The sequence below is a fragment of the Schistocerca cancellata genome, chromosome 4 (assembly GCF_023864275.1).
Source record: "Schistocerca cancellata isolate TAMUIC-IGC-003103 chromosome 4, iqSchCanc2.1, whole genome shotgun sequence".
In the NCBI taxonomy this organism is placed as follows: Eukaryota; Metazoa; Arthropoda; class Insecta; order Orthoptera; family Acrididae; genus Schistocerca; species Schistocerca cancellata.
The window spans coordinates 755,829,235-755,856,611 of record NC_064629.1 but is presented as its reverse complement, the minus strand read 5'-3'; the positions used below and the strand labels follow the sequence as shown (position 1 = coordinate 755,856,611).

The 27,377-nt window shown below is 45.1% G+C and overlaps 1 protein-coding gene and 1 pseudogene across 3 annotated transcripts in view; one reads left to right on the top strand and one right to left on the bottom strand.

Annotated features, from left to right (window-relative positions):
* LOC126184515 (tyrosine-protein phosphatase 99A-like) overlaps positions 1–27,377 on the top strand; it is a 472,724-nt gene that overhangs the window by 260,663 nt on the left and 184,684 nt on the right. For 2 of the 3 annotated variants that reach the window (XM_049926908.1, XM_049926907.1), the window contains exon 2: positions 8,755–8,952. In XM_049926908.1, coding sequence (XP_049782865.1) covers positions 8,755–8,952 — 198 coding nt within the window. Of the gene's footprint in view, positions 1–8,754; positions 8,953–27,377 lie in introns of those variants that run through there. The other variant, XM_049926909.1, reaches the window with a different exon arrangement.
* Positions 6,207–6,324, bottom strand: LOC126185620 (5S ribosomal RNA; annotated as a pseudogene).

The window sequence follows — 27,377 nt, the reverse complement described above, 5'->3', positions numbered from 1 at the left end:
CGTTAACGAACATCTTATACTAGTGTGTATCTTGGATCCTTGTACAGCATTGAATAGTGTTCGTCTACCAGCAATTTGGTATTCAAGCCATCGACGAATCAAGAATCTTCTTCGCGTTTTTCTCCAGTCCTCTTCAACAATTGCTAACAGAGTCAACGCAGCTATTTTACGCGCGTCCGCTTTCGTAGAGAAATTGTGTGGTCTGCGATCCCGATAAAGGCGGAAAAGGCCGCTGGAGAGCGCAGACCACGTTAACCAACTCGTCCCGCGTGCCGACGGCTCTGGCCCTCGTGCCGGCCGCTGTGGTCGGGCGGTTCTAGGCGCTAGAGTCTGGAACCGCGTGGCCGCTACGGTCGCAGGTTCGAATCCTGCCTCGGGCATGGATGTGTGCGATGTCCTTAGGTTAGTTAGGTTTAAGTAGTTCTAAGTTCTAGGGGACTGATGACCTCAGATGTTAAGTCCCATAGTGCTCTTAGCCGTTTGAACCATTTGACCTCAGAAGTTAAGTCCCATAGTGCTCAGAGCCATTTGATTTTTTTGGCCCTCGTAGATCGGATGTCCCTTCCGTGTCAACGTCTGTGTTAGCTTTATCTTCCCACGAAAGGACGGCTTAATCCATTTTTTTCTGTATTGGATGTATTACATTTCCTTAAGATTCTTTCACTGACTCTCAGCTTGACTACGCGCAGTTAGTCATAGGTATTTTACATTTGTTACTGAGCTTTCACCAGTTGCGTGATCGAACAATAATGAATTTACTTCCGGTAAACTGCCTGTCCCCGCACCAACAGCATATCCTCGGCAGGTCTTCCGTCATTTCACTACAGTCTCCTGGCAGTACTACCTTCCAGTAGACAACGGCAGATCGTCTGAAGGATTATCGAACTTCCGACGTTGTTCAGTAGACCATTTATTCGAAATTAATTCGCTGACAGGGAATACCTGTATTAGGTATACACTGAGGTGACAAAAGTCATGAGATACCTCCTAATATCGTGTTAGATCTTTTTCCCGGCGCAGTGCAGCAGCACGATGTGGCATGGACTCAACAAATCGTTGGAAGTCCCCTGCTGAAATATTGAGCCATGCCGCTTCTATATCCTCCACAATTACGAAAGTTTTGCTGGCGCATAATTTTGTGCACGAACTGACATCTCGATTAAGCCTTGTAAATGTTCGATGAGATCCATGTCGGGAGATCTGGGCGGCCAAGTCTTTCTTCCAAATTGTCCATAATGTACTTCAAACCAATCGCGAACGGTTGAGGCTCGGAGACATGCCGCATTGTCATCTGTAAAAAGTCATTCGTTGTCTGGCTGCAAATGATCTCCAAGTAGCCGTGCAGTCAATGATCGGTTAAGTTGGTCCAGAGGACTCAGTCCATTCCATGTAAACACAGCCCACACCATTATGGAGCCACCACCAGCTTGCACAGTGCCTTTTTGACAATTTGAATGCAAGGCTTCGTGGGCTCTGCACCACTCAAAACTAGCCATCAGATCTTACTAACTGAAATTGGGACTCATCTGACCAGGCTAAGGTTTTCCAGTCGTCTAGGGTACAACCGATATGGACACGAGTCCAGGAGAAGCGCTGTAAGCGATGACGTGCTGTAAGCGAAGACACTCGCGTCTGTCGTCTGCTGCCATAGTCCATTAACGCCAGATTTCGCCGCACTGTCCTAACGGATACGTTCGTCATACCTCCTACACAGATTTCTGCAGTTATTTCTTGCAGTGTTGCTTGTCTGTAAGCAGCGACAACTGTACGCAAATGCCCCTGCCCTCGGTCGTTCAGTGAAGACCGTCGGTCGCTACGTTGTCCGCGATGAATGTGGTATTCTCGGCACATTCTTGGCACTGTGGGTTTCGTAAGATTGAATTCCCTAACGATTTCAGAAGTGGAGTGTCCCAAGTGTCTAGCTCCAACTACCACCACTCGTTGAAAGTCCACTCCAGTTGTGCGGCCATAATCACGCTGGAAACCTTCTTACATGAATCCCCTCAGTACAAATGACAGCTCCGCCAATGCACTGTCCTTTTGTACCTTGTGTACACGATACTACCGCCATCTGTATACGTGCATATTGGCACCTCATGACTTTTTTCACCTCAGCGTAGCTCTCTACGCAATAACGATACGTGAAAATTTGTGCTAGACCGGAACTCGAATCTTTCCATATGTCAGTATTGGATAGAAGATCTGTACCTAACACAGCTGACGTCAAGGAATTCGCGGTCAGCGAATTAATTTCGAACGTATTTCGTGCAGCTGTGGATCGTCAATAGTGTCTGTTCTTTCAGACATGCATGTAAGTAGATCAGTTGCATATATTGTAAACAGTAACGGCCTAGTAACACTTCCTTGGAGAACTCCAGAAATTTACAATTGTCGATTTCGTCCCGTTGTGAATAACATCTATCTTGTCCATTACTGCATATGCTCCTATTTTGCTCATTAAAAGGTAGTGCGGAACTGTATCGATTGCCTTCCGAAAGTCAAGGAAAACGCTCCCCAACATCCAGCCGGCCGGAGTGGCCGAGCGGTTCTAGGCGCTACAGTCAGGAACCGCGCGTCCGCTACGGTCGCAGGTTCGAATCCTGCCTCGGGCATGGATGTGTGTGATGTCCTTAGGTTAGTTAGGTTTAAGTAGTTCTAAGTTCTAGGGGCTGATGACCTCAGAAGTTAAGTCCCATAGTTCAAATGGTTCAAATGGCTCTGAGCACTATGGGACTTAATATCTGTGGTCATCAGTCCCCTAGAACTTAGAACTACTTAAACCTAACTAACCTAAGGACATCACACACATCCATGCCCGAGGCAGGATTCGAACCTGCGACCGTAGCAGTCGCGCGGTTCCGGACTGCGCGCCTAGAACCGCTAGACCAAGTTAAGTCCCATAGTGCTCAGAGCCATTTGAACCATTTTTGAACCCAACATCCACAGCAGCAAAAAAATATTTCCTTGCTACACGTCCTTAAAGGTGGTTCCTGGCATGCTCGCTTATTAACACTTGTCTGATAGGGCGGCACTATAACAGAAATGTAACAGAGCAAATAATAACAAATGACATTTATTGAGATTATGTTACAATATGGTACTTAACTTTGATACAATTTGATACGTGGCACTTGATGTCCTATACTTAAAACAATGAAATCAAAATAACTTTTCTGTGTCTTGGCAGTTTATAGTATTGTCACTATAACTGGAGATAACTGTGCAAACGTTCTGTTTATAGTTCTATTTCTCCGAGAATAGCAACAGCTAAGTTGGTAGGTAATCTTGAGAATACTGTACTAAATAGGCTGCAGGAACTGAACTGACTAATTGCTGGATCGTGACTGTCTAAGTGTCTTCGGCGCGTCGTGTTTCGGTGCCTATCGATGGAAGGATTCCCGTGTCTGCCAATACAAGGCGGAAGCAATGTAGTCCGCGGTTGACAGTGCTCCTAGTGGCAGCTGTCCACACTATCCGTTGTACACGACACGCGCACGGAAGCAGCAGCGCCATCTGGAGACTGCTGCACGGAACTAAGAGGCGAGAGGCATTGTTGTGCCTGCGTGGTGGCGCCATCTCGCGGTATTTGTTCTGTACCTTTTGCTTGGTACGCAACAAACATGTTTCATAATTCTACAACAAACTGACGTCAGCAATATAAGAGTACAGTTATGCGCATCAGTTCGAGGAGCTACCCTAAAAACAGGAATTACCTGTTACTTTTTTTTCAACTGTTTGGCACTCTTCGTTGTTCCAACGATAAACTGCTACTAGAAGGGGGCAAGTTACTTGGCATTATCTGTTTAAAATCTCAAAGATATTTATCCAACAATCCATCTATTACAATTGCCTGTCCACTATTAAGAGATTTTATCTGATTTTCAGCGATCATTTATCTCAACATCTGTAATTTTGGCATTTGTGTGATGAGTGAACGGAGGGCCCACATTAGGACTTCCGGTGGTGAAGCAGTTTTGTATGCCGAATTGTGTATTTCGACCCTCTGTCTGTCATCTTCTGTTTTGGTCCCATTATGGTCACTGAGCAACCGAATAGATGGTTCTTGTTACTGATTTCAAGTAATACCATAACTACTTAGGCCTTTTGATCACATCGGTAGACAAATTTGTACTTTCGAATTTCGTGATCGCTTCTCGCATTGCGCTTCTTACGCTCATTTTGGCTTCGTTCAGCTTTTATTTATCAACTAGACTTCCACTTCGTTTAAATCCGTGATGAAGCTCTCTTTGCTTTCGTAGTAACTTTGTAATACTGCTATTGTACCACAGTTGTCTTTACCGTCCGCCACAACCTTGCCCGGCACGTATTGCTACAGGGTGTTTCAAAAATGACCGGTATATTTGAAACGGCAATAAAAACTAAACGAGCAGCGATAGAAATACACCGTTTGTTGCAATATGCTTGGGACAACAGTACATTTTCAGGCGGACAAACTTTCGAAATTACAGTAGTTACAATTTTCAACAACAGATGGCGCTGCAAGTGATGTGAAAGATATAGAAGACAACGCAGTCTGTGGGTGCGCCATTCTGTACCTCGTCTTTCTGCTGTAAGCGTGTGCTGTTCACAACGTGCAAGTGTGCTGTAGACAACATGGTTTATTCCTTAGAACAGAGGATTTTTCTGGTGTTGGAATTCCACCGCCTAGAACACAGTGTTGTTGCAACAAGACGAAGTTTTCAACGGAGGTTTAATGTAACCAAAGGACCGAAAAGCGATACAATAAAGGATCTGTTTGAAAAATTTCAACGGACTGGGAACGTGACGGATGAACTTGCTGGAAAGGTAGGGCGACCGCGTACGGCAACCACAGAGGGCAACGCGCAGCTAGTGCAGCAGGTGATCCAACAGCGGCCTCGGGTTTCCGTTCGCCGTGTTGCAGCTGCGGTCCAAATGACGCCAACGTCCACGTATCGTCTCATGCGCCAGAGTTTACATCTCTATCCATACAAAATTCAAATGCGGAAACCCCTCAGCGCCGCTACCATTGCTGCACGAGAGACATTCGCTAACGATATAGTGCACAGGATTGATGACGGCGATATGCATGTGGGCAGCATTTGGTTTACTGACGAAGCTTATTTTTACCTGGACGGCTTCGTCAGTAAACAGAACTGGCGCATATGGGGAACCGAAAAGCCCCATGTTGCAGTCCCATCGTCCCTGCATCCTCAGAAAGTACTGGTCTGGGCCGCCATTTCTTCCAAAGGAATCATTGGCCCATTTTTCAGATCCGAAACGATTACTGCATCACGCTATCTGGACATTCTTCGTGAATTTGTGGCGGTACAAACTGCCTTAGACGACACTGCGAACACCTCGTGGTTTATGCAAGATGGTGCCCGGCCACATCGCATGGCCGACGTCTTTAATTTCCTGAATGAATATTTCGATGATCGTGTGATTGCTTTGGGCTATCCGAAACATACAGGAGGCGGCGTGGATTGGCCTCCCTATTCGCCAGACATGAACCCCTGTGACTTCTTTCTGTGGGGACACTTGAAAGACCAGGTGTACCGCCAGAATCCAGAAACAATTGAACAGCTGAAGCAGTACATCTCATCTGCATGTGAAGCCATTCCGCCAGACACGTTATCAAAGGTTTCGGGTGATTTCATTCAGAGACTACGCCATATTATTGCTACGCATTGTGGATATGAGGAAAATATCGTACTATAGAGTTTCCCAGACCGCAGCGCCATCTGTTGTTGAAAATTGTAACTTCTGTAAATTTCGAAAGTTTGTCTGCCTGAAAATGTACTGTTGTCCCAAGCATATTGCAACAAACGGTGTATTTCTATCGCTGCTCGTTTAGTTTTTATTGCCGTTTCAAATATACCGGTCATTTTTGAAACACCCTGTATAAGGCGTATTGCACAATGTTTCAAAATTTCGTCATTTTTACTCTACATCTTCGTACTCAGAACTTAATATTTTATGCTGCTAATCAAAAACATTTTCCCATCATTCTTAATATCCCTTGTAACACCTGTTATTAACCACTTCGTCTTGTGGCCACAAGTGGCCCATCGGGACCATCCTCAGCTGAGGATGCGGATAGGAGGGACATGTGGTCAGCATACCGCTCTCCTGGTCGTTATGATGGTTTTCTGTGACCGGAGACGCTACTATTCGGTCGAGTAGCTCCTCAATTGGCATCACGGGGCTGAGTGCAGCCTGAAAAATGGCAACAGCGCATGGCGGCCCGGATGGTCACCCATCCAAGTGCCGGCCACGCCCCACAGCGCTTGACTACGGTGATCTGACGGGAACCGGTGTATCCACTGCGGCAAGGCCGTTGCCTTGTAACATTTGTCGTCAATGGGTAACTAATGCCCTTCTCTACATTAACTGATTCAAAATGCGTGGGTCTGTTCTTTACTGGGAGGTCCAAGACATTATCGTCACGAGTCTGTTTTGTAAGGATGACGAGACATTCAAATCAGTCTCACACGAATCCCAGTCTCTGGCATCAGTTTTAATCGCCTATCCGTCAATATATTGTGTAACTATGGACTTCACGGGTCAAGAGAATATAGTTGATTCTTTTGGTCAAGTATTCGTCTTTCCAGGCACATCGACGGGAAATGCTCGCTGTAATGGGATCTTTTTTATGCTTCGATTGTATGGTATGGTGTAGCACACTTTTCGAAAATCTTATCTGTCCACGATGGTCAGAAAGTCTGAAAAATTTGTGTGTGTGTTGCAGTGTAGGATGTGCCAATCAGGCCGTTGCACGCTCAAATTCAAACATCCAGCCAGAGACGGTGTCCCTAAAGGTGTTTTTCGTTTTGTTTCCTAAAACCTAACAAGAGTGTCATAGAAAAATTGCACGTGGGACGGTAGTAAGGATCGAACCCGAGCCACAGTCTTGTGCGCTATCATTTACGCTAGGAGAGCAACTGATGCAAATTGTATTTGGCGGTCTGCTTGAATTTGTGCGCGAAACGGCGTGATCGGCTAACTTCAATGCTAATTAAGTCGGAAACGGCGCAACGCGTTTAATTTTTTTCTTAACAATTATTTTTCAGCACAGTCTACCCTGCAACACCCTTACAACCTTTTCAGACTGTTTCTGACCGCCCTGTATATCCTTGGAGTCTGTAAAGAAACTGAAGAAAAGCCTGTAAAAATTAAAGCTAGATCGTATAGCTCTATTTCTCGTAACATACGGTGAAGTGATAAGCAGTATAGTTTTTACTGCCACGTAAAATTTACTGCCACGTAAAATTTACGCTGGTGTCCAAAATTAAAGCAACAAACGGAAATTTTGCAAGGTTGCGTTTGTTTTTGTACAAAACAGTATAAAAGAGTGATAGTAAAGTGGAAACAATGTAAAGAATACAGAACATAAACAAATGCAGCATGATAACAGCAGACAAATATGTCCTTCGTTTTTTCCGGCATAAGGGATTTGTACACCAACATTTGGTTAATGTGCTCACATGGGGAGTGACAACCTCTCGCAGCATTACAGGCCTGGCAACGACGGGGCATGCTATGAATGATGTCGTCAATCTCTTGTTGAGACAATAACGCCCCTTCTTTCTGGAGAGCTGCTCGGAAGTCTTGGAGAGTGGTTGGTGGTTGCTGATGTGACGCAACACATCTCCTTAGTGCATCCCAGATATGTTCTATGGGATTCATATCGGAAGAACGTGCAGGCTACGCCATGTGTGCAATATCTACCGTTTCCAGGAAAACATCGACCACCCTTGCTCCTTGCGGTCGAGCATTATCATCCGCCATTACGATGTCTTGGTCCACAGCACCTCGCAACAACCGCACATGAGGTCCAAAGATCTCGTTACGATACCTGACAGCAGTTTCACCTTGCCAACTCACCCATACAATTTCATGAAGAGATGTTCGACTGGTCAACGTAATCTCTCCCCACACCATTAGGGACCGATCTCGATACCGGTTTCTTTCTGCAATGTTCGAGTCCCGAAATCGTGTTCCATGTTCCCTCCAGATGCAAATCTGTTGAGAATTACTTTCTAGACCAAATTAGGACTCATCTGTAAAAAGAACTTTGGCCCACTGCTCGACCGTCCAGGTGGCATGTTGACAACTCCACTCTGGGCGCTCCTTTCTGTGAATACGTATCAGAGGTAAACATACAGCTGGTCTCCGATAGTAAAGGCCGCTCTGTCAAAGCCTTTTGTACACCCTTTGCCTCGATACAACGTGTCCAGTGGATGCTGCAAGGTCAGATGCCACTTGCCGTGCAGTACTAAGGTAGTACTGTCGTGCCCTTACGGCGAATTAACGGTCTTCTCTTTCTGATGTCACACGTGGTCGTCCGTGCCCTGGTCTTCCGGATTTTGGTTTCTGTAAACTGTCGCAACATCCGAGAAACAACAGAACGATTCACATTAAGCCATCGGGCCACATCAGTTTCCGACCGTTCTGCTTCCATTCCTCCTATGGCCCACCACCACAGAGATTGTGAGACCAGCCGGCAAACACTACGCCTTTTGATATGTGCCCTGACGTCAGCGTTGGCGTGGTTGTCCGTGGACCGGAATGCCATCTTCTGTGCAGAACACTACATACGGGCATCTGGTTGGCAGGTTGTGTGATAATATCGTGAATTAGACACAGGACGTGGAAATAGCGGTTTGTTGCTTTAATTCTGGACTCTACTGTATTTAACGATGAACTTTAACCTTTAATGAAATAAGCAAATCTGATGTCTAGTGTGTTGATTTTGCGTGTTGTGTGTTGCAGTGCCGAGCCAGCCGAGGAACGTGACTGTCCTCCGAGTCTCTTCTAACTCTCTCAAGCTGAGCTGGCTGCAGCCCGAGAAGCCCAACGGCCTGATCACGGGCTACCGTGTTTACTACATGCACGCCAACTACACCGAAGTGCAGTCCATGCGCAACGTCAGCTCCAACAAGAAGGTCGAGTTCGAGCTCACCAACCTCAGTAAGTTCACACAAACTCCAATTACTATCTTTTGTCTGCCGTTTGACTCTCATCTGGATTCTCGAACTAGTTCTTTCACTCCTTTCTGGTATATTCGTCTTAATGCTACAGTGCGGAAACCCTGATGTAGCTTCTTTCTAGGAATGTTACAGAGGGACATAAAACAGCATTTCCACCGATAGATTCGTATCAACTTTTTATTCAATATCATTTGCTACGAGTTTTTACCATTGAACGTTGTAACGTTAGAAGTAATTCCCTCTTTAATTTCTATAAATATTAGATTTCTGTTCTAACAAATCCCCTTAGTGCTGTGGTAAGCTAAGAAGGCGGCTGACTGATGTATGTTGGAGGAAGGGAGGGGTGAGAGAGAGAGAGAGAGAGAGAGAGAGAGAGAGAGAGAGAGAGAGAGAGAGAGAGTGAGGAGTAGGTGACTTACACTGAAACTCCCCCTCTCCCCCCCCCTCTCTCTCTCTCTCTCTCTCTCACTTTCCTCCCCTCCCTCCTTCGCACTCACCCCCTCCCTCCCTCGCGCTCCCCCCTCCCTCCCTCACGCTCGCCTCTCCCTCCCTCGCGCTCCACCCTTCCTCCCTCCCGCTCCCCCCTCCACCCTCGCGCTCCCCCCTCCCTCCTTCGCGCTCCCCCTCCCTCCTTCGCGCTCCCCCTCCCTCCTTCGCGCTCCCCCTCCCTCCCTCACGCTCCCCCCTTCCTCCCTCGCGCCCCCTTTCTCACACGCGCCCCCCTCCCACCCTCACTCACGCCTCCCTCCCTCCCTCTGTCACTCACGCCCCTCTTCCCTCAATCTCTCACTCACGGCCCCCTCCCTCTCTCACTCGCGCTCCCCATCCCTCCCTCCCTTGCAATCCCTCCTCCTTCCATCCCTCCCACCCACCCACCCTCCCTCCATCCCTTTCACGCGCCCCTCACCCTCCCTTTCTCGCACACGCCCCCCTCCCTCCCTCTGTCACTCACGCCCCCTCCCTCCCTCACTCACGCCCCTCCTCCCTCCCTCACTCACGCCCCTCCTCCCTCCCTCTCTCAAATGCTTCCCCCTCCCCCTACCTCTACCTCTCACTCTCTCCCCTCTCCTTCCCCCTCTCCATGCCCATCCCCCTTCCGCTCACTCTTTCCCCTCCCCCTATGCCGCCCCCCTCCTGTCGTTGTTTTTCAAGCACGAGAGTAATGTTTAACTCGCTCGCCCATGCCGTAATGTCGGACAGCTTCGGTAGAATGACACAACTGGTTGGCCTCTCACGCGGTACACTCACATCCTGCTGCGCATGTCCCTGCCACCTGCCTTCTTAGCTACACACTACTGTATGGAAACTTTAAATACTTTAGTGCTTTAGTGTGAACAGTATTGTGTTCCCTGAAATCACTATCCATACTGTAAAACAGTTCTTATTCTTTTCTTTATCGGACCCAACACTGATAATGAACTTCCTCAGAAAGTTTTTCGTGGTCTATCACATTTGTAACAGACAAAAATTTATATTTATATGTTGTTGTTTACATTAAGCTCACTGGACAAAAAAGTACCACCATAGCACCAATAACGTGTGAAATCCACACGAGTCTTGCAAGCTGCATTGCGGTGTAGCGTAGATCAGATAAGACTGTGGCGCAGGAGGTATTGATGTCTTAACTGCTACCATTACTACCACCACCACAATTAACTCAGCGGGTCAAAATGCGTGAATATTATCTACGAAATGTGGCATATTATTTGAGGCACTGTCAAATGTTTTCAGTTGCGTTCGATTCTGGCGACTTCGCTGTTATCTTCAGATCTGGTGTTGCTTCATGCCAATTACAGTTTTAACGTGATGAACGTGACAATTGCCATCTCTGAGGATTGTGCTGCTAGTGTATTACAGTCTTATAAAGTCGGCACTCTGTAGCCATTGCATTTCGGAAAAATTACAGAATTTGTAATGGAGTATCGATAAAGGGTGCCGTATTCAACAGTTTTTGCTAGCTCGGTATCAGGCTAACGCCCACCACCAGCAGCCGTGCACACAAGACTAACATACTCTAGGAATAGTTAAAAGTTTTGTAGTGTATTGCCATTGTCGCGGATAAAGAATGTAACATGAAAAACATAAAATTAATTACAAACCAGTGCCCTGCATTGTCATATCGATAAACATATCCAACCTCTGGTATACACACAAAACTGTACGTGCCATCCAAGAGGATGAAGTTGGTGGTGACGCATCACACTCCCTTTATCGATTTGTGTCACAATATCTCCGAACACAAAATAGGAATTAACGTACATGTTAGAAGAGCGCAAGTGCAACATAACACGAAGAAGATGTTAATACGAGTAAAACAGCGTGGAAGCTTTAGTGGTTACATCATATAACTAGTGCCTGCTTTATAGGAAATCAAGGAAACAAACCGCCCTCTGTCACATCGTGATTTCAGTACACGATGTATTTCGAGACGTGGGGGCTGCTGAGGTCATCGGTCCCTATGCTTAGACACAATTTAATCTAACTTCGTCCGCAGCTCGTGGTCTTGCGGTAGCGTTCTCGCTTCCCGCGCACGGGGTGCCGGGTTCGATTCCCGGCGGGGTCAGGGATTTTCTCTGCCTCGAGATAACTGGGTGTTGTGTGTCTTTTCATCATCATTTCATCATCATTGACTCGCAAGTCGCCGAGTGGCTCAGCTAAAAAGGACTTGCAATTTCGGCGGCCGAACACCCCGCATGGGGTCTCCCGGCCAACGATGCCGTACGATCATTTCATTTCAATCTAATTTAAACTAACTTACGCTAAGGACAACACACATACTCGAACCTCCGACGGAGGGAGCGGACCGTGACAAGCAACAGAATGCTGTTCGTGAATCGTAGCACAACTGGTCGAATCACCAGACTGACGTACAAATTTGCAGTCAGGGCGCGTGGGATAACCACAAGACTGCACCTGCTGTCATTCGAAATCGCACCGCAGCCCGTAACCCCAGGGTTGGGTCCAGTGTGTCTAGCACGCAGACAGGTTGGTAGCAGAACTAGCCACCTTCTAACCAGCACACGGCCATTAGTGGCACCGAGGCAGAACAGCGTTATCAGAAAACACAACATATCTCCACCCGACCCTCTTAATGAGCTCTCGCTTGACATCATTGAAGTCGCAAATGACGGAGGTGTGGGGTCAGTGAAATGCACGCTACAAGGCGTCTGGCTCGGAGCTGTTCTTAAAGTGCACGATTTATAACAATTCGTTGTGTCACCGTGGAGCCAACTGTTTCTCACTTCGCTGCTGCAGATACAGTACGATCCGCCAGACCCATACGCTGAACTCAGTGGCCTTCACTCTCGGTAGTGCCACGTGGCCGTTCAGAGCCCGGTCTTCTCGCGACTGACCATTTTCTTGACCACCGCTGCCAGCAATCATCTACAGTGACTATGTTCCTGCCAAGTCGTACTGCAATATCCAGCTATTACACTACCTCGTTCAAACTCATTGAAGTGTTGTTAATGGCGTCTTTGTCGCCTTGAAGGCATTCTTGACTAACATCAGCCAGCCGCGGTGGCCGATCGGTTCTAGGCACTACAGTCTAGAACCGCGCGACCGCTACGGTCGCATGTTCGAATCCTGCCTCGGGCATGGATGTGTGTGACGTCCTTAGGTTAGTTAGGTTTAAGTAGTTCTAAGTTCTAGGGGACTGATGACCTCAGAAGTTAAGTCCCATAGTGCTCAGAGGCATTTGAACATTTTTTAATTTTTTTACTAACATCAACTCACCGCCCAATCAGAAAGGAAACTAACGCTCACGGCCGTTACAGCGTGTACTTAAAGCAAACCTGATTTGCATCCTCATAGTGGCGCTACTAGCGCCACTCTTATACGACTGGCGCGAAATTTTAATAGGTATTATCTTTGAGATGTAGAAACAGGCCTACCAACTTCCGTTTATGTCATACAACTCCTTCCTGGTGTTGCGATTTTTTTCCGTCAGTGTATTGTATTGTATTGTATGTTAACCGGAGACCTAGAAACGACGGAGAGGCTCCGTCCCCGCCGCAGACGCAGTGGTCCACAACCCCACGACGACTACCGCAGTCCACTTCACCCCTACGCCGCCCCACACCGAACCCAGGGTTATTGTGCGGTTCGGCCCCCGGTGGACTGCCAGGGAACGTCTCACACAAGACGAGTGTATCCCCTATGTTTGCATGGTAGAGTAATGGTGGTGTACGCGTACGTGGAGAACTAGTCTACGCAGCAATCGCCGACATAGTGTAACTGAGGCGGAATAAGGGGAACCATCCCGCATTCGCCGAGGCAGATGGAAAACCGCCTAAAAACCATCCACAGACTGGCCGGTTCACCGGACCTCGACACGAATCCGCCGGGCGGATTGGTGCCGGGGACCAGGCGCTCCTTTCCGCCCGGAATTCCGTCAGTGTACTTTCATTGACTTCGCTGTGGGGCATTGGAGCCCACCCAGTTCTCAGAGTAGAATTCCGCGAGAGGGAGAGGCTGCCTTTGAGCAGCAGGTAGGTAGTCTTATTTGCTGCGATTTCCAATCTATCTCCTGATCATCACTTTTAGATCTGAGCAAGTACATCACATGCTTTTGTTTCCAGTCTGGTTGTAGTCCTCTGCCACCACAATCAGTATGTCAACCGCGTAGGCTATGACTCCTGACACCTGAGCGTTTTCATTCAGAGCTGTTAGCAACGAATAAGTAAGGCCACAGGATATTGTTCCACATATTTAAATCCCTCTGGACAATTTATAGTGATTCGCCTCACTGCATTACTGGATGTTGTGCCCCATTCCACAGTGCTCCCTTCACAATAATGTAGGAAGCTCTGATACAAACATTTTGGGACTTGTAGTTGTTTCTCCATGGGTTGGGAATGCAGCGCGAGAGCGCTTCGCAAATGGTCACCGAACTTCAGTGGAAGGCTGTACAAGAAAGGCGAGTGCTTAACGGAGAGCCTTACTCACAAAACTGCAATACTCTGCTTTCCAGTATGAGTCACTAAACGTATCACTTCGTCGCGCAGTGACCAAGAGAGTAAAACTATTGAATATTGAAGTTGAAGCTTACACGCACGAGCATCGCCAACAGGTGGGCGGTGAGGGGGGGTGCGGGGGCAGGGTCGGTTTACCCTCCGCCAAATGTGCAGATGTTGGATGTTGATGTTGGAATAACGTTGACTCCCAACGCCAGTATTTACCTCATGGCGAAGCGATTTTTGTTCAAAATGTTCAAATGTGTGCGAAATCTTATGGGACTTACCTGCTAAGGTCATCAGTCCCTAAGCTTACACACTACTTAACCTAAATTATCCTAAGGACAAACACACACACCCATGCCCGAGGGAGGACTCGAACCTCCGCCGGGACCAGCCGCACAGTCCATTTACAGGGACACTGGATCACAGTTTCGGTTTGCCATGATGTTTCGCCGCGAGTGTGACGTAAATGCGTTGCAGACTCGGCTGTATTTTTCTGCTAAGCCAGTGGACCGTGTGCGAGGCTACGATTGGGAAATCTTCCACGCAACCTGATTACTTTTCCGTTAGAGTCCGCACACCCCTGTGTGACGCAGGACTAATGAGGCCTCGATTGACGTCGTGAACAGGAGTAGCTCACAGTCCCCAAACAGTTCCCCCCACCCCCGTTCCACCTCGTTCAACGAAGTTTCCAAGCGCGTGAAGCTACTATTAACTGTGACACGCCAGGTGAGTAAATTTTTGTCCAGTGAGCTTAACTAAATTTTTAATCTTTTTCTGCTTGGTTCTTACGTTAAGTGCTGCCCACGCACGCAGGTTGCAGTATTCATCCTAAAGGTAACAGATTTTGAACATTTTGCATGCTTATTACTTAACTGACTTGTTATTATGAATTTCAAATGTGTAACTCATAATAGTTCGTAACTTTTACTATGTTCTCAAGTGCACATATGAACGCTAAGAATTCATCATGTATTACATACTTTATATCACATAAATCTGAATAAATAAAATCTATGAACATTCTGTACGTAGACTCCAAAATTGATATTTGATCCAGTATTAAAACATTTGAAATACTTGCATCCATTCAGAAGCTCTTGTGTCTTGAACAGTAGAAACGATTATGTAATGTAACATAAAAGTTGCAGCTGCCACAGAACAACTCGTGGTAAAGAAACCAGCGTCATAAATAAACATGAAAAGGAACAAAAAAAAATAGACATTGCGTACTGCTACGATTAGTGTATTCCTCAAAAGAACCTCTCTGACGAAGCACAATTTAGTCCTTCGGAAGAAATTAGATTTTAGATCAATGCTCCTTCCAACTTTCGGGATGTCTTCGTAGAAAAGAACGAAATTCACACCTTTACACAGGCATCGTCTTTTTCAGTATTAACAGAAATGCAGCTGTGGGGAAAACATATTTTTCACGTGTTTGAAACACATTACAGCAGATTCTGGTTGTTGCGTGATCCCGTGCAGCTCTGTTAATAGAAAACTAAATATCAGAAACTACACTGCCGACAGTAAGGCGCCCAGAAGAGACGAGGAAACGAAATGTAGCTTCATGTATTGAGAGGGTATTTGATGTTACACTACTGGCCATTGAAATTGCTACAACATGAAGATGAAGTGCTACAGACGCGAAATTTAACCGACAGGAAGAAGATGCTGTGATATGCAAATGATTAGCTTTTCAGAGCATTCACACAAGGTTGGCACTGGTGGCGACACCTACAACGTGCTGACACGAGGAAAGTGTCCAACCGATTTCTCACACACTGACCTGTGCTGCCTGGTGAAACGTTGTTGTGATGCTTCGTGTAAGGAGGAGGAATGCGTACCATCACGTTTCCGACTTTGATAATGCTCATATTGTAGCCTATCGCGATTGCGGTTTATCGCACTGTGACATTGCTGCTCACGTTGGTCGAGATGCAATGACTGTTAGCAGAACATGGAATCGGTGGGTTCAGGAGGGTAATACGGAACGCCGTGCTGGATCCCAACGGCCTCATATCACTAACAGTCGAGATGACAGGCATCTTGTCCGCATGACTGTAACGGATCGTGCAGCCATGTCCCCATCCATGAGTCAACAGATGGGGACGTTTGCAAGACAACAACCATCTGCACGAACAGTTCGATGACATTTGCAGCAGCATGGACTATCAGCTCAGAGACCATGGCTGCGGTTACCCTTGACGCTGCATCACAGATAAGATCGCCTGCGATGGTTTAATCAACGACGAACCTGGGTGCACGAATGGCAAAACGTCATCTTTTCGGATGAATCCAGGTTCTGTTTACAGCATCATGATGGTCGCATCCATGTTTGGCGACATCGCGGTGAACGCACATTGGAAGCGTGTATTCATCATCGCCATACTGGCGTATCACCCGGCGTGATGGTATCTGGTGCCATTGGTTACATGTCTCGGTCACCTCTTGTTCGCATTGAGGGCACTTTGAACAGTGGACGTTACATTTCAGATGTGTTACGACTTGTGGCTCTACCCTTCATTCGATCCCTGTGAAACCCTACATTTCAGCAGGATAATGCACGACCGCATGTTGCAGGTCCTGTACGGGCCTTTCTGGATACAGAAAATGTTCGACTGCTGTCCTGGCCAGGACATTCTCCATATCTCTCACCAATTGAAAACGTCTGGTCAGTGGTGGCTGAGGAACTGGCTCGTCACAATATGCCAGTCACTATTCTTGATGAACTGTGGTATCGTGTTGAAGCTGCATGGGCAGCTGTATCTGTACACGCCATCCAAGCTCTGTTTGACTCAATGCCCAGGCGTATCAAGGCCGTTATTACGGGCAGAGGTGGTTGTTCTGGGTAGTGATTTCTCAGGATCTATGCACCAAAATTGCGTGAAAATGTAATCACATGTCAGTTCTACTATAATATATTTGTCCAATGAATACCCGTTTATAATCTGCATTTCTTCTTGGTGTAGCAATTTTAATGGCCAGTAGTGTATTTCAGTGATTGAAAAATCGAGTCACATTTATAATGAAATTGGCAGTATGAGCCAACTTCTGATTACGAAGTTGTACTCCATCTGAACTGGATGCATGCACCGTTTCAAATGTGGAGAGTGTCACAAAACTGTTGTATCTTCTTTCTAAGGCCAGATGATTCAGAACTGTTGTAACTGTTTCTTGATATTCTGGATATTGGCACCGACATCTGAGGTGGTCCCGCACATGTTCTATCGGGGAAGGGATCTGGGGACCTCAACAGTACTCATACGGACCATAGAGACACATGTCAAGTGTGTTGGAGCATTGTCCTGTTGGAAAATGGCACCAAGATGCAGTCGCAACAAACAAGGTCACAGGATATCCGTGATGTACCGTTGTGTCGTCTAAGTTCCCACATTCACTACTAGATGGGACCTGAGGTCGTAGCCGATGGCTCCCCGCACCACGACGTCGGGCAGTAAAACCGTTGTGCCTGTCGAAAACATTGAAAGAATGGTACCTATCCCCAGGTCCCCCCATACTCGTCGACAATTGTCATCCGAGATAGTGCAGAACAGCGATTCATCGCTGAACAAACTGCGCCGACATTCGTCAGCAACCCATGCTTCCCGGTCACGACACCCCCCCAAACGCAACCGTTTGTGTTGTGGTGTTAACGGTAGCATACACATGGGATGGTAATCACCTACTGCACCTGTTGCGAGTTTCCGACCAATGCTGCGGGATGACACAAAATATTGCAGGGAGTCCATTGTTTGTTCCATGATGGCAGGTGCAGATTTGAAAGAGTTACGATGTGCTTGGTGCATCATATGGCGATCGTCTCTTGTGGTGGTCAGACGTGGTCGAGCGGAAACTTTACGGCGAGTATGTCTGCCCTCATGTTCCCATGCAATCCAGTTTCGCGCCACTGTCATATCCGGATGCTTCAAAAATCTGATTACTGCACGGTTCGACCAGACGGCCAAACGAGACCAACAGTAGGGACCATTTCAAATGTCAGGTGGTGATGACATTGTGTCAAAAGCGTACACGGAATGCCCGTATCCTTCATAGTGCTCACTCAACATCTTATATCCCTACCAGACCTGGTAACAAATCTAAACACCAACAGAACTAATGCATTCTGGTAGCCATTCTACCTGACTCAGAGACCTGAAACTATAGTTGTTTACACCCCTCATGAACCATGGACCTTGCCGTTGGTGGTGAGGCTTGCGTGCCTTAGCGATACAGATAGCCGTACCGTCGGTGCAACCACAACGGAGGGGTGTCTGTTGAGATTCCAAGCAAACGTGTGGCTCTTGAAGAGGAGCATCAGCCTTTTCAGTAGTTGCAGGGGCAATAGTCTGGATGATAGACTGATGTAGCCAACAGCAACCAAAACGACCTTGCTGTGCTGCTAATGCGAACGGCTGAAAGGGGAAACTACAGCTGTAATTTTTCCCGAGAGCATGCAGCTTTACTGCAACATGGAGAGCTGCAGCAAACTATCTCTGGAGTGAAGACCGCAACAGCAACAACAACAACAGTTGTTTACATACCCGCCGATGGTGTGTACGTGTACGAAATGACATTTACGTCCGACCTTGTCTTCTGGGTGCTTCACTTTTTTGTCAGGTAGTGTAGTTAAAAGCGCAAGTATTGTTTTTTGTGTCAAGGCACTATTGGTAGAATGTATTCTTCGTTCGCTGTTAGGATGGCAATTGTTCAGTTGAATTACATTCATTTAAATTAAGATATCGTTGCCAAACAGAGAAAACCGGTTTGTAAAGCAGATCGTGTAATGTAACGCATGTGTCGTGGCTAACGAAAATTCGTGTCATCAGTCGCTTTACCATTTAGACCATCCTTCATAAAATCCGTTCCCTTAGTGGTGCTACTCACGCACACCCCGTGGGACACTTCTGGTTGTAGTCATCGGAAACCATACGAAGAAACATCTATGTCAGCGAAACTTTGAGTGAGGTCTGGAGGTTTGCTCGATACACTCTTGGCTTAGATGAGTGCTCGAGAAAAACAGGGAATACGTTCTTGAGTGCCAGTCAGGCACAAGTTTTCACTAAAGACGATATAATCATTACAAATACTGTTATGCCTCTGGGAATCGTTAATGTCAGTAAGGGGTCACATAAAAGAGTGAAAGACAGGTATTCCTGACAGATTATAGCTGCTGGTCCGGTTGCAATTCCCAGAGCACTGCCTTGTACGGTCATTGCTGTTTAAGTCCTGGCCCAGCGCACAGTTGTAATCTGTCAGTTACAGTGCATATACCGCTGCAGTATCAATGTTCTTCGATATCTGACAATTTGAAAAACAGAACAGGTCGCCACCTCTAAAGCCCGTTTCAACGAAGTAGTGATGTCAGGGGGTTCGGTCAGTTAGTCTGTCATATTTGAAAGCTCGTGGGATGTGCTGTAGTGATTACAGTTGCTACTTTTCTTTCGGACTGCCACATCATCCTTGATGTAACTGGTAATCATATCTGGGTGTGAGCCTTTCATCAATTCGCCCGTGGTACTAAAATCTTTGATCTCCGGCTATTCCAAATTCAAGCCGCCTGTGTTGATAACTGGCATTCAGTTCTCGTATCTACGAAAGGCGCGGAGACGTCCTAGCGGTGTGGTGCTCTCGTTCTGTCACATCTTACGTCGTGTGTTTGTACAGCGAGATAAGCCCAAATAGCTCGTTCCTGTGCACAACATCTAAGTAACTGTCAGGTCCTGAAGCTTGACATGTGATGTCAAGCCGTTTCTTATTCGTTAACCTCATTTCGAAACGTGGGTAAATATTATTCGGGACCTGCACAAACACTAAAAATATTGCGTGAGCAATTGCAAGACAGCTAACTGAATACACTAGAAGAAATGACTGCAGGCCTTACACTCATGCTGAGCTCTTTGTTTACAGAATTTAAACTAGACTTTGTAACACAAGCTATCGGCCTGCGAATTGTTAATATTTCTCTGTAAGTCATGCTCCACATCTTTAACAAAAAACATTTTTATCTATAACCATCAAAAAGGTGCTAAAATCTTCATAGTTCTGCAACGAGTTTCGACGGTCTGCTAGCATCTGGCAGACTTCAGAATTTTGAAATGGTGTCTACCACACGTCCATAGTTTGAAAATACGTTGTAAAGCTATTTAGTGCTACGAACCTAAAAGGGTGTGGAACATGAGGTGACATCATGTAGCCCAGAGCTTATGCCATACTCCGGGCCCATTTACGTCCACAACACTAAATACACACATTTTTTTAAAGTTAAACGTCTGTGGCATACACCATTTTAAAACTGTGAAGACTGCCAGATGACAACATACTGTCAAAACTAGTTTCAACACAATAAATATTTTAGCAGCTCTCTGGAGGTAACACGTAAGAAATGTTAATATACTTTCAAATTATAAAAGTACGTGAAGCGTTCTTCTGTTTAGAAGAGTCTTGCACTTTTGTGAATTGAAAACAGTTTTACTTTCCGTTGGGAACGAAAACTTATGTAAGACCATAAGGAAGTTTCACGGCAAATGCGTAGTCTCGTGAATATTTTTCTTTATTAGTAGCTGTTGGTTTCATGACCACAAAGCCATGCGTAATTTGTATATATATGTAAACGTTTATTAGTTTAGAGTTTTATTTATGTAGAATGATATTCGCATATTAATAACAGTATTACTGTCATTACAGAACGAAAATATTAAATTCATTTACAAAATAGTAATATAGTTACCATTAATTTGTGGTAAAATTCGCTGTGCTTATGCACTACAACGTGTGTGTCCAGTTTGTGTTCTGTTATCTTCGGTAGCTGGAGTCATTGTTGCAGACGATTCTTTTCTTTCTCTCAGGTGGTCTCCCTCCGATGCAAACTAAGAGTGGCATTATTCGCATTTGGTCTCGTAGTCCAGATCTTCTTCGGATCGTTCCTGGATCAAAATGTCTTTCTAGCTACAATAAAGTAACTCCTTTTGTCTTACAAGCAGGATCCAAATTTTTCACTGTACGATAATATGCACACTCAAACTCCTTTAGAACTATGTACAGTTCATAAATTATGGTGTCTTGTTATGCCCAGAAGAATGGTAATGTTGTGGAGTAGCAGACCATTGTCATCAGTTGTTAGTATAATCATCGACTTCCTTATCAATTACCGTAACATAGCCATACCACTGATATGTGTAGAAGTTGGATAAAATACTATGAACACTTGCCCAAAACAGACAACCTTTATTAATAGGATGTAGGCTTTCCTTTTGCATGAGTTACAGCTCCTATCTGACACGTGATGGACGAACACTAGTCATGCACAGCAGTCAGAGGACTGTGTACCCATTCCTTCTGCAAAACTGTCGCTAATTCAGAAAAGTTCTCGGAGGGTAAATTCGATTGGTTGCACACGAGTTCTTGCATTTGATCAATGTGTTAATTAAACAAGGCTCTGACAATTACAGAACTGTGACTGTGAGCATTATTGTCTTGGCGCACTGGCCATTCACCAGGGAACACAGTTTGCTCTGCTGGATGAAGGTGTTCGTCAAGAATACTGGTATACACTGAAGGGCCAAAGAAACTGGTATAGGCATGCGTATTCAAATACAGTGATATGTATAAAGGCAGAATACGTTGCTGCGGTTGGCAACGCCCATATAAGACAACAAGTGTCTGGCACAGTTGTTAGATCGGTTACTCCTGCTACAATGGCTTGCTATCAAGATTTAAGTGAATTCGAACATGGTGTTACTGTCGGCGCACTAGCGAATAGACGCGGCATCCCCGGGGTAGCGGTGAGGTGCGAATTTTCCCTACGACCATTTCACGAATGTACCGGAAATATGAGGAATCCGGTAAAACATCAAATCTTCGACATCGCTGCGGCCGAAAAAAGATCCTGCAAGAACGGGACCAACGACGACTGAAGAGAACCGTTCAACGCGACAGAAACGCAACCCTTCCGCAAATTGTTTCAGATTCCAATGTTGGGCCATCAACGAGTGTCAGCGTGCGAACCATTCAACGAAACATCATTTATGTGGGCTTTAGGAGCCGAAGGCCCACTCGTGTACCCTTGACGACTGCACGACACAAAGCTTTACGCCTCTCCTGGGCCCGTCAACACCGACATTGGACTGTTGATGACTGGAAGCTTGTTGCCTGGTCGGAACGAGTCTCGTTTCAAATTATATCGAGTGTGTGGACGTGTACGGGTATGGAGACGACGTCATCAGTCCACTGACTCTGCATGTCAGCAGGGGACTGTTCAAGGTGGTGGAGGCTATGTAATGGTGTGGGGCGTGTACCGTTGGAGTGATATAGGACCCGTGATACGTCTATGTACGACTATGACAGGTGACACGTACGTAAGCATCCTATCTCATCAGCTGCATCAATTCATGTTCATTGGGCATTCCGACAAACTTGGGCATTCCAGCGGGACAGTGCGACACCCCACACGTCCAGAATTGCTACAGAGTGGCTCCAGGAAGACTTCTGAGTTTAAACACTTCCGCTGGCCACCAAATTCGCCAGACATGAACGTTATTGAGCATATCTAGGATGCCTTGCAACGTGATGTTGAGAAGAGATCGCCACCCCCTCATACTCTTACGGATAGCCCTGCAGCATTCATGGTGTCAGTTCCCTCCAGCACAACTTCAGACATTAGTCGAGTCCATGCCACTTAGTTTTGCGGCACTTCCCCGTGCTCGCAGAGGCCCTATACGATATTAGGCAGGTGTACCAGTTTCTTTGACTCTTCAGTGTATAATCCCATCCTGTAACACGGCCATACCGGAAAACAAATGGGGCAAGACCACAATGCGACATCAGCATCACAGAACCCCTTCCATGCTGTACGCTACGACTGCGTCACTCAACGCCATAGGCTTCTGCTGGCATTCTCCATACTCAAATGCGTCCATACTATAGGAATGATGTGAATGAAGATTCATCACAGCAGATGACATTCATTCTCCCATTATTGATGGTCCACTTTGTATTTTAGTGACACAAATTTCTACTATTCATGCTGTCCGCGTCGAATAGTTTTTGATGATACAGCTTCCTGTAGATATGTATTCATCTCACATATTATCTGGAATGCTGTTGCCTAGAGCTTTGCGGCCACAATCCGCTTCCAAGCCGCTCTGTCAGCCAGCTTCGATTCTCGGCCAATATTGTGCATCGCAGATGATGTTCTTCCCCGTTTGACGTAGATTGTCAATAAGAGTGTCTCTTCAAGTGTGGGAGGTCAGCCACAATGAAGCTGCCTTCCGCTATCTCACGTAATAAGAGACTGGGGTGTGCACATTTTCTCTCCTCAGGCGGCAAGCTTCAACACTAGAAAATGTGGTAGTATACGATAAGTTCTCTTTTGTTATACGTGTGTTCAATTTTTTTGTCCAGCCATGTATGTTTGCAGATTTCACAATGTGCTTGATAATGCTCACGTGGATAGTTATTTGGTCATTTGTTTCTTTTTGGCAGCAAAGATTTTTCCGGAACACTCTATACAAAAGTGTTTGCAGAGCTGTGTACAGAATGGTTCAGTAGATCGAGAACAGAGGTATTTAGGATGCTCACATGTGTTCACCTATGTCGTATTGTACAGGTGCTAGATGGCATCCAAGATTTAGTGTGCTGGTGTAAATAAAGAAGAATCGTCAGGCACGCATCTAATGTCCGGTTCTGCGAGTCATTACTTGGTCTACGTTTGCGTGTCTACTGCACGTGTTTCAGTTTTTCCATCAGTTACTCCAGTGGCGACAGCTTCACGTTTCATGACTGCTTCGCACGACCTAGACTGCCTAGGGAGCTGCATGCAGCAGTTGCGTACCACCAAACATTCGCTCGTCTGCATCGGAAACTATGACAAACTGTAACTCTCTGTGCCAACAAATATTTCAATATTTTGTCTGCAGTCAGAGAAGTGGTACACACTACGTGTGACGTCTTCTGCCGCCAAACACTGAGTTAGGTGAACCAAAGTCTGCATCTATAACAAATTTGCATCACTGTTCTCTCTTGTATAAATTTAGTCACACAATTCTTCAGTATTCTATATATATTGGCGAGCCGTCTACCTTACGAAGTGGTGTATTTCTAAGAGTTTCTTCTTATTACCTAAAATAATTAGTTGCTACAAATACCACACGCTTATGAAAACTCAGGAAAGCTTTTACCGTTTCCCCCTGGCGTTGCGTCAAAATTTTTATACATATCTTGCTGTTTATACTACTACTTAGTAGTAGTCTCCACTCGATATGTGCATTCTGGTCCCCGAACCGACCTACTCCCGTATTCCTTAACATTTTCTAAAACACTACAGGTCAAGGCAAAGCTTTAATGAAACAAGCAATATGTCGTTTATCGAACGGCGTTAGACATTGTAGGACATATTTTGTTGAAAATAATTCGCAAAATGTAAATTTATGTGTAATTTTTTAAGTTTTCTGCTTTAAGGTATACGCAAAAATGTAAATGGTCAGCATGTAGCCATTATAATTATAGATATTAAGCACATTTAATTATTTAAAGTGCCGTAGGTAATATAATCCATATCACGAAACAATATAAATTCTTTAAATGTTTATTAGGTTGTGTCACCCGCAACAAACAACTCCCACGCTGTGACGTCGCAGAGTGTAAATTAAGAAAGACTGAAACCTGCAAAGCAATAGATAACTTGTTACACACGAGACTGAGAATGAAAAGAAAGTTAAGTAGCAACAAAGTATCTACTGAACTGGGGCAAGTACATACAACGTTCATTCCGAACTCAATGCTCGAAATGTATTCACTGAGATATAAACTTGCACCGTAGGGTACAGATGAATAAATTAGCAGAAAAGAAATATAAATCAACGATACATTCAAGACGTGGACTAAGATACGTTACAAACGAGATCAAGAAAAGAATGAAGGAAAGTGCTATAAAGTCTAGAACATTAACGAGGTTTCATACCGTAGAGCATTATTAAAAATTCTGTGACAAGGTTCTCCAGAAGAAATTTTTAGAAGTTACCGACGAGGAACTGGACTGGTAGTATTGCACAAAAATGAGATTATACGTATGTAATAATGGATGACGAAGAAAACAAAATTCATAAAAGGAATAAGACGAGGACGTTCTAAAATCATGCTTCTGTAACTACTGATCGGAAACGCAGATAAATTTTTTTCGAACTTGAAATAAAAAAATGGAAATAAGATTTTTGTACCGTATGTGGAGTTTGCTAACGATGCTGCACCTAGTGTAGACAGCTGATAAGACGTGAAACAGATTAGAGATAAACAAGAATATCGGTAAAATGTTCCGACTGGAAGTACACAAAAAAGAGAATTGAGCGTCCTAAATTAAAATTTGGGAAAATTAGGATTTGAAAAGCTAAGCTCTCTTTATGAAGCCCCAGAGCCGCAAAAGACACCATATGTGTACGAAAACCAGGATACAAACCGAAGCAGTAAAAAAGTAGAAAGCTGGACCATTACAGTGGACGACAAAAAGGTGATGGGCAACGGAAGTGCAGACGTGGAGACGATTTACGAAAAATAAGTAAACATAACAGCTTGTGAACAACTCTTGCAACTCCGAACAGGTATGTGAGAGAAATAATATCCACAAAATAGACTGTAATAGTATTTGGAAACGCGAAAAAGGACGACGAAGTTTGCACTAAAGAATAGTTTGAAAATTATTTAGTACTGGAAAGGACGCCACATCTAGTGCATTTAAGAAAATAATGAGTAATTATTTGAGAGAAAATTTGCTAATGGCGATTAGGGTGCAGTCGCCAAAGAAGGCATATCTGTCTAAAGGAGTGCGAAATGTAGGTGCAGGTTATCGATGAAATAGATCAATTACTATCTCAACCTTTTTGTAGATTCGGTATATTAAGCAAACACTTGTAGAACCTAATCAAGACAACTCAAGTTTCTTAGCTGAGGGTTCACTTTGGATCAATAAAAAAGATCTATAAAGGTAACAGAATGGTTAAAATAATCAAACATTAGGCCTGCTTCACAATGTAAAGCTGAATTTGGTACTCATCACGGAGTAGTAATTCAACCTGATACGGAATATGTCAGATAACATATGACAGATGAAGCAAGCAGGACACAATAGGCAAACCAGCACAGGAAAAGGGAGCATTCCTGGCAAAGAGGAGTCTGCTAGTATCAAATATAGGCCTTTATTTGGGGAATAAATTTCTCAGAAAGATCGTTTGGAACATAGCGTTGTATGATAGCGAATCATGGACTGTGGGAAAACAAGAACGGAAAAGAATCGAAGCGTTTGAGATGTGGTGGCATAGAAGCATGGCTGATAAGGAATGAGATGGTTCTCTGCAGAATTTGCGAAGAAGGACCGTATGGAAAACAATGACAAGAGGAAGGAACAGAGTAATAGGAAATGTGTCAAAGACATCAGGGAATAACTTCCTTGGTACTAAAGGTACCTGGAAAGCGTAAAATCTGTAGAGAGAAAACAGAGATTGGAATATATCCAACAAATAATAGGACGTAGAGTGTTACTGCTGCTCTGAGATTAGAAGAATCCGTGTCAGGAGGTTTTAACGCATTTAGAAGGCCGATGAATCAAAAAAAGGAAAGAAATATGCAACGAAGCAAAGTCTGTAACAGGAAGTATGAAATTATAAATTAATTTCAGCGTCAACGGAGTATATAGGAGTATGACATCAGCAACAAATCGAAAGTTTGTTACAGAAATTTATAGCTAATCGTGCTAATGTACACAATTAATAATATACGCAAATAAGACTTGAATTTGGAGCAATACGGGTAGATAAGAGCAAGAAACAATGCAGAATAAATCATAAGAAGTGTGTAGGAGACAGACTTGTTACAGCATTTCGCAAATACATATCGGCATAATGACATAGACTTGCATAACCGCAGAAGAATGAAGATATAGTATATTAATCTCTCTAAGCGAATGCGAAGAAGAACAGGAATAAGGACAAAAGTGTGATGATATAACAGTTTGGTTCCAGCTACCCAGTGAAACAATAGTCTGTCGTAACAGGTCTGGGGAAACAACGGCTTGGAATGGATTTTTGAACCCATGAGAGGGAGACAAAAAGTTGGCAGGAAGCGATGTGAAGCAACAGAGAAGATCTATGGGTACAGCAAGATGTTACGGCCCAAGCGAGCAGTCCATCGAAGATCCTGTGGGATTTAAAATAACCGTTCAACGAGTACCTACGATTGCCTTACGAGCCATCAGTGAAACAGAGCTCGACAAAATAGCGGCATGCGATAAATTTAGAAAAATGAATCTTGTAGCCATGCACAAGGTTGATGATAAATTGAGAAAAATGTACTTAAAAGATAGTGCCGTGGTGTTCTCTCAACAGCGAAAAGTGCAGACGGCCAAATCAGTGTCCAGAACGCTCGTAAGACCTTACCTTACCTCACCTGACCTGAGCTG